This window comes from Sinocyclocheilus anshuiensis, unplaced genomic scaffold (assembly GCF_001515605.1).
Source record: "Sinocyclocheilus anshuiensis isolate Anshui unplaced genomic scaffold, SAMN03320099.WGS_v1.1 scaffold546, whole genome shotgun sequence".
NCBI lineage: Eukaryota > Metazoa > Chordata > Actinopteri > Cypriniformes > Cyprinidae > Sinocyclocheilus > Sinocyclocheilus anshuiensis.
The window spans coordinates 64769-73869 of NW_015542451.1; the positions used below are offsets into that span (position 1 = coordinate 64769).

Sequence of the window (9101 nt, forward strand, 5' to 3'; positions counted from 1 at the left end):
TTTTTGCACCCTCAGATTCCAGATTTTCAAATAGTTGTATCTCGGCCAAATATTGTCCTATCCTAACGAACCATCATACATCAATGGAAAGCTTATTAATTTCAGATTTTAAAAAATTGACCCTTATGACTGGTTTTGTGGTCCAGGGTCAGAAATGTTGTCTTGTGATGTAGCAGAGCAGGGTAAAGCGATGTGGCGTGTCTCTCGCAGACCAGGATTCTGGTGACTCACGGCATCAGCTTCCTGCCGCAGGTGCACAACATCCTGGTGCTGGTGGAGGGGCGCGTGTCAGAAATGGGCTCCTATCAGGATCTGCTCAAACAGAATGGAGCTTTTGCAGAGTTCCTCAGAAACTACTCTCTCGAGGATATCATCGAAGACGATTATATAAATATTTATTTATTTACAATACATATTACAAACTATTTATTATATATTTATTTTAAATATAATAATATAAAATTAAATATATAAATTATGTATGATGCATATTATTATATATGTATTATTTATATAATTAGTACTTATACTTATAAAATATTTATTATTTAGATATTATTTTATTTAGTTGTAATATATTATTCAATATGTATCATTTATATATTTATATATATAATTGTATTTATGTATTTGTAATACATATAAAATATTTCTTATTCATATATTTAGATAGTATTTATTTGTTTATAATACATATTAAATATTTATAATTTATATATTTTTATTTATTTGTAATACATATATATTAATCATATATTTAGATAATTTATAACATGTTATAAGTGCATACATTTATTTGTTTATAATGCATATTATCATTTATATATAATTCACATATAAAAAATTATTTAATATATTTAGATGTAATTTTTTTATATTTATTTGTAATTATTTATTGCTTTCATTTTGATCTTACATATGTTTTTATCACTTTGACTCCTGATGGTTTTTCAGATACTCATTCATTCATTCATATATTATAAAATATGCATTAAATTAGTTATCTATTTGTAATAAATAATATAAAATGTTTATTATTCAGTTATTTAGATATAATCGTTAATTTTTATATATGTATTATTAAGTATTTATATTTTATTTGTATTTATTGCTTTCATTCAGATTTGTTGGTTGATGAGGAGGAGGAGGAGTTTCCTGACGATGCTCTCAGTAATCACACAGATATGGTGGATAACGAGCCTGTAGTCAACGAGGCGCGCAGACAGTTCATGAGGTAATCATGCATTTGTAATGCCTCTCGCTCTGCCAGTTGCTTTGGCTTTGTGACGTCTGCTTTTACCAAACGTGGCTCTCGGCAAACACTGCTTTTAACTTCATGCAATTTGCATGTTGTATTTCCAGTTAAAAACCACTTAGTATCACATTCAGTGGAACAGAAAGAAGCCAGTTGGACGCTAATGGCCAGCTATGTTTATTCTTCGAATGATTGTAAATAAGCATCATCTTTAGATGCGTGCATGTTAGAGGATTAATAAAGCTGCTTTAAATTATAAAGCAGCCTTCCATAATAGTATGTGGAAGTGACTGTTGCATTTAAGAGGTAGATGATGATCTTCAGGGGTTTATACATGTCCAAAATAATCATCTGAATATCTCTCATATGAGTGCATGAGTTTTGGGTTCTGTCTCTTGTAGGCAGATGAGCATCATGTCGAATGATCCGGAGAACCCGAAGAAAATGTCCCGGCGCCGGCGCTGCAGCGAGAGGAGACACCCGGAGTCTCCGAGTGAGAAGAAGGAGCTGAAGGTGGAGAAGCTCATCCAGGCTGAGACGACTGAGACGGGACGGGTTAGTGACTCCAGACCGCCCTCTCCTGGAGGACTAGAACTCAACAGCCACACAAAACTGATTTCACAGCCAGATATATATAAATACAAATCCTGACAGACTGCAAAAAATTGCAAAAAGCGGTGTTTTGAAATGCATTTAGACTTGTCCTACATTGTGCAAATAGGGATAATAAATAATTAGCCAGTGGCTGGTAATAAATATAATTGCTAGTTTAACATATTGCACATATTCTGAATGTCACTCACCTGCTTTTACTGACTTTCATGCTTTGTTTCACGCCTTATTACCAGATTTGCAGAAAGTGCTGTTGACGTTCAGTTTGGTGACCTACACCAGGCTAGTTATGCATCTAAACGAACCGGTGTAATGTGAGTGCGTGTGTGTTGCAGGTGAAGCTGAAGGTGTATTGGGAGTATGCGAAGGCAGTCGGGCCGCTGCTGTCGCTCTTCATCTGTGTTCTGTACGGCTGTCAGAGCGCCACCTCCATCGGAGCCAACGTCTGGCTGAGCGAGTGGACGAACGACGCGCTGCTCAACCGCACGCAGGACAGAGTGCACATGAGGGTCGGGGTCTACGCCGCGCTGGGCATCTCACAAGGTACAGCCAGAGTCTCTGTTATACTGCCAGACACTGACTGAACACTTCATTCACATCACAACTGAGGCACAGTTCACCCAAACATGAAAACACAGCATAATGTTAATCCAAGCACACATGCTGCCTCACTGGAATTAAAAGGAGAAATCATAACGATCAGTGTTGGGGGTAGCGAGTTACGTAATCAGATTACTTTTTCAAGTAACTAGTAAAGTAACGCATTACTTTTTAATTGACAAGAGAATATCTGAGTTACTTTTTCAAATAAGTAACGCAAGTTACTTTTTTTTCCAATTTATTGATTGGCAGCTCTCCTGTCCGCATGTTGAGAGAAATCAGATGTTACTGTAGTTCTAAAATAAATATGAATATGCATTAATTCATCTCACTCACAAAAAAAAAAACAGAGATTCAGTATTCCTCAAAATGAATAAAAATAATGCAACTCAGAATATGACGCAAACCTGCAATAATTAAATGTTAAACAACACAAATATCCTTTATGTATTTAATCCCAATCTATTTGCTTCTGAGCTTCGATGATCCAGTTCAACCGTACTAATAAGCACAAATTACTCTAGACAAACATTTGTGTGACTTTGTTTATTGCTGAAGTGTGTTGAAATGTCTTCTTCTGCGTTCTACTGTACGGACGTACTATTACTTTCCCTTCAGCCTGAGGCTTATTCATTTCACTTTTGGTGTGAAAGGCTTTTATATTTGCCAAAAATAGAACTTTTGTATTTTAAATCAAACAAGCAAGCCCTGTCCAGATTTAAAAAGTAACACAAAAGTAACGCAACGCATTACATTCCATAAAAAGTAACTAAGTAACGTAATTAGTTACTTTTTTATGGAGTAACGGAACATTGTAATGCATCACTTTTAAAAGTAAGTTTCCCCAGCACTGCTAGTGACGCTGTGCCCTCTCTCTAACACAGGCGTCCTGGTTATGTTTTCCTCCTTTACTCTGGCTCTGGGGAAAATCCAGGCCGCACGCAAGCTGCATCAGACCCTGCTGGACAACAAATTTCACACGCCCCAGTCTTTCTTTGACACCACTCCTATAGGCCGGATCATCAACCGCTTCTCCAAGGACATTTACGTGATCGACGAGGTCCTGCCATCCACCGTCCTGATGTTCCTGGGCACCTTCTTTGCCTCTCTGTCCACCATGATCGTTATCATATTCAGTACTCCTATATTCGCGCTGGTCATTGGCCCTCTGGCCTTGATTTACTTCTTTGTGCAGGTATTTTTCCCTTTTGTTGCAGCTCTACACGATTCTGGATGAAAGCGGATAACGTTTGCATTCCAGATCCCTTTCGAGGAGTATTAGAGCGTGTGCACGGTTCATCAGAGTCTAACCCTGTGATTTCCTCCTGTATACTGTATGTCTGACTGTACGGCTTTGCTCAGACCGGCGGGAACATCTGATATTCATGCACTTAGTCAAATATAGCATTGGTTTTTTACTTGTTTCAGACTGAATGGTTGCTTCAGATTTCTAGCATTTATTTTGTCAGTTTAGAAATATATATAAATATAACTATAAAATCACACAAGAGCGCATTTTTGCTCATACGCTGCATAAATATTATTTTCTTATTTTTTTAAACATCTCTGCGTTTAATTAAAGTAGACAATGATTTTAAGTTATTACGGACTTGTTTATTAAGATCCTTCAGGAAAAATGTTATTGTATGTAAATTTGAGACATATATATATAATTATTATAATTTTTTTTACATTTTAATATATCAAAATTAAGTGAGTTTAAGCTTAAATCAAGAAAAATTATCTGTCAATGGGGTAACAAAATAAACTAGTTACTTTGAATTAAGTTTATTTTTCTGACCCCATATTATTATTATTATTATTAAATAATTAAATTTTTGTAAGAATGTATTATTATTATTATTATTATTATTATTATTATATAAATCACTACATTTTTGCAGTAATTTTATTATTATTATTATTATTAAGTAATTCATTACATTTCTGCAATTATTTATTATTATTAATATTATTATTATTATTATTATTATTATATAAATTCACTATGTTTCTGCAATAATTTATTATTATTATTTAATTTACTAAATTTTAACAGTAATTTTATTATTATTATTCAAGAAAAATTATCTGTCAATGGGGTAACAAAATAAACTAGTTACTTTGAATTAAGTTTATTTTTCTGACCCCATATTATTATTATTATTATTAAATAATTAAATTTTTGTAAGAATGTATTATTATTATTATTATTATTATTATTATTATATAAATCACTACATTTTTGCAGTAATTTTATTATTATTATTATTATTAAGTAATTCATTACATTTCTGCAATTATTATTATTAATATTATTATACTTTGAATTAAGTTTATTTTTCTGACCCCATTGGCCTTACATTTTTTAGATTTTTCTTTTACATTTTTTCATGTTTTCACGTTTAAGCTGAAATTTAATTCATTTTGATGCATTTTGATACAAGACTTAAAGTCCTGACTTTTGCAATGTAAATGTATCTTGATTTAAGAATTTTCAGATATTTATACTGGAAAGCGACAGAAATACTGATCATTTTGAAAAAAAAAAAAATTTTTTTTTGCAGTGTTTTATGTAATTTTTAAAATAAAATATAAAATATTTGATAAAAACATTCTAATATTCCATATGTTGGTTCATGTTGTATTGCCAACAAAATATTGAATATATAACTAAAATGTGAATGAAGTGAGGATTTGTAAATAATCAGAATCAAAATTAAAGTTTAGCACTACAGAAACCAAAACGGGCTAGTAATTTTATTCTTATTATTATAATTTGTATTATTATGTAATTCACTACATTTCTGCAATTATTTATTATTATTATTATTATTATTATTATTATATTTTTTCTGCTATATCTGTCAGTGGGGTAAAAAAAAAAAAGTTTTCACTTTGTAGATTAGTATCTGCGTGACAGTGTGTGAACACACAGATCTGATGTTATCATACGCAGACACTCGGTCCTAAAGATCAGATTTTGACAGAGCCTGAGCAAAGCCGTGTCTGTCTCGTGTCTCATGCGAGAGCTTGCTTCCTGTTCCTCCTCAACGGAGTTCTGCTGCTTTGACACTCACACTCATTGATGAGCACAAACCACCACACACACACACACACACTCACACACACACACACACTCAAACACACACACACACACACACACACACACACTCACCGGGACTCTGGGAGTGTGTGTCCTCTGCTGTGCTTCATCAGCACCCTCTGCTGATCAGCAAACACACAGACACTTCTCCACTCATTTAACTATGAGTTACTGAATGATGCATGTATGTTTTCTGTATGGGTGAGAGCAATGCTTTAGTAGAGTTATTAATCTAGTGATTACATACAGTTCTTAGTTACTTATCTTAGCTATTATCACAAATTAGATCTTTCTACTCAGTATTTTTGTCGTTTTCCAGTGAATATCTAAACATTCTTAAATCAAGATTAATTTACTTGAGAAGCAAAATTACGTTGTGGTTTTCATAGTTTAAAACAAGTAAAAAATAAAATAAAATCTGCCTATAATTTATTTTTATATATAGATAGATATTTATTATTTATCTATTTATTATTTAATTATTATTATATATTTTTTTGCAGAGTAATATCTCAATTATTACTGTTTTCTCAAAAAAAAATATCCATCCATCCCAAATTCTTCCCAGATGAAACTACACTACTGTTCAGAAGTTTGCGTTCAGCAAGGTTTTTTAATGTTTCTGAAATACGTCTCTTCTGCTCAGCAAGGCTGCATTTATTTGATCAAAAATACAATAAAAATTGTGAAATATTATTACAATGTAAAACATCTGTTTTCTATATGAATATCTGTTAAACTGTAATGTATTCCTGTGATGTGCAGCTGTATTTTCAGCATCATTCCTCCAGTCTTCAGTGTCACATGATCTTCAGAAATCATTCTAATATGCTGATTATTAGAAACATTTCTGATTATTATCAATGTTGAAAACAGTTGTGCTGCACAATATTTTTGTGGAAACTGTGATGCATTTTATTTTTCAGGATTCACAGATGAACAGAAAGTTCAAAAGATCAGCGTTTATTTGAAACAGAAATCTACTGTAACAATATAAATGTCACTTTTTATCAATTGAATGCATCCTTATTAAATAAAAATAATTAAAATCCTTTCTTACCAACCGCAAGCTTTTGAACACCTAAGCTACAAAATATAATTTCATATTTTTTTAAATGTAAGATGTGAATGTTATATTCTTTTCAATGCTGAATTTCTCAGAAGCGCAGCAGAAACACTCCTGCTTTCCGAGTCTGTTTCTCTCCTAGATGAGGACGTACAGTACAGTAGTGCTTGTCTGAAGCAGCGGTGAGCGAGAGAGAATATATAGGAGACTTTGAACACCTAAGCTACAAAATATAATTTCATATTTTTTTTTAATGTAAAATGTGAATGTTATATTCTTTTCAATGCTGAATTTCTCAGAAGCGCAACAGAAACACTCCTGCTTTCCGAGTCTGTTTCTCTCCTAGATGAGGACGTACAGTACAGTAGTGCTTGTCTGAAGCAGCGGTGAGCGAGAGAGAATATATAGGAGACTAACCCGTGTGCTGCCCCTTCAACAGGTGCGCTGATTCTGGCCAGCTGTTTACTGTGTCGTGCGTGCAGCATGCTGAAGGCGGCCCACGCCACGCACCTCCACATGCTCCACGCCGTTCTGAGGGCCCCGCAGGCTTTTTTCGAGGCCACCCCCTCGGGGCGAATCTTGAACCGCTTCAGCAAAGACGTGGACACGATAGACTCTGTCATTCCCGAGAATATTGATATCTGGATGCGCACTTTCTGGTACACAGTAAATGTGCTGATCGTATGCTCTGCCCTCACCCCTGTGTTCCTCATAGTCATAGTGCCGTTAATGCTGCTCTATTGGTGGGTCCAGGTAAATAGAAATAAGTCTGCTAACTCGTTAATACAGCATTCTAATGTGTGTTGTTGTTGTTGTTGTGTTCTAGCTGCATTATCACTGTCCTCGTGTTGTAGTTGGACTCTGTGTGGTTTGGTTCGTCTCTCTGATCGATTAGTCGTGGCTGTTCTTTACCGAAACACCTTCTTGAGTTTCTGACAGCGTACAGTAACAGAGCTTACTGTATAATGCAAATCCTTGTGCTTTAGATTTTATTATTATTGTAAATTATATGAACAGTGTAGTCATTTGAGTGAAAGGTGTTCTTTTATTATTATTATTATTAGTGTATAATTTATTAAGATTTATTATTGCTATTATTAAGAATATGAAAGACAATAATAATAATACATTATTGTAATAATTTATCAAATGATATAATACTGCTGCTGCTGCTACTAATAATGATGATAATTATTACTATTATTACAGTCGGTTATTACTATTATATTATTACTATTTACTGATATTGCAATCATTTATTATTATTATTATTATTATTATTATTATTAAAAAATATAAATGATTACAATAATTTGTTAAATCATATACTATTACTACTAATAATAATGATAATAATAATAATAATTACTAGGATAAAAATTAATTAATTACTACAAAAAATATTGTTATTATTGTATAAATAACTATGCTATTGCAATAAATTATTATTATTAATATTAACAACAACTATAATAGTAATAATACATTTTAGCAGTAATTTATTAAATTATGTAATACTGATACTACCACTAATATTAATTGTTTATTACTGTATCGTTTACTAAACTATTATTATTATTAATTGTATTATTATTGTAAAAATGTATTAAATTATATAATGCTGCTGCTGCTGCTACTACTACTAATGACTATTATTATATCATTTAATAAAATATTGCAATAAATTATCATTATTATTTTTAATATTATGATTAATATAATCAATGCTTATCAATTAATATTATTACTACTATTAATATTATTATTATATAATTGAACAAATTATGGCAATAATGTATAATAATAATAATTATTATTATTATTATTATTATTATTAAAAATGTATATGAATTTCTTAGTATTTTGGCATATAGTAAACAATATATTTTCTGTAGCGACAGCAGCACTTTGTGCAAAACGTCATATTCCATATTATCACTCATAATATGAGAACGATCACTTACTTTTGAAAAGTATTGAAGGTGGGTGAAGAACAGCCGTTTACTGTAGAGTTAGCTTTGCAGGAGTAGAACTGAATTCATTTGTCTTCTACTGAACATGGATGTTTTGCTGTGCTGCATCTCATCATTTCATCAGTTCATCAGTCATCAGTCCAGTCTCCATTCACATTCATACTGTATGCTCCTCTAACACTAACAGTGTAGCTGTCAGTACTAATGCTAGCACACATACTGTAACAGACAGGACTTATAAGTTGTAAAGAACTGGGGATGTGAGGCATAATAAGAGTCCACGAGTAAGAGGTGGATTGATGGTGTGTCCCGCTGTTAAAGAAATAGTTCAGCCAGACATTAAAATGTGCTCACCCTCAATCCATCCCAGATCAGGATGAGTTTGTTTCTTCATCAGGTTTGTAGAAATGTAGCATTGCATCAGTGTCTCACTGCAAGTGAATGGGTGCCGTCAGAATGAGAGTCCAAACAGCTGATAAAAACATCACA

The 9101-nt window shown here is 32.6% G+C and overlaps 1 protein-coding gene across 1 annotated transcript in view; it reads left to right on the plus strand.

The window, feature by feature from the left end:
* Positions 1–9101, plus strand: part of LOC107693640 (canalicular multispecific organic anion transporter 2-like) — a 60231-nt gene that overhangs the window by 37721 nt on the left and 13409 nt on the right. The window contains 5 exon segments of the mRNA XM_016493092.1: positions 211–382; positions 1117–1234; positions 1657–1810; positions 2203–2410; positions 3352–3662. Of these exon segments, the coding sequence (XP_016348578.1) occupies positions 211–382; positions 1117–1234; positions 1657–1810; positions 2203–2410; positions 3352–3662 (963 nt within the window).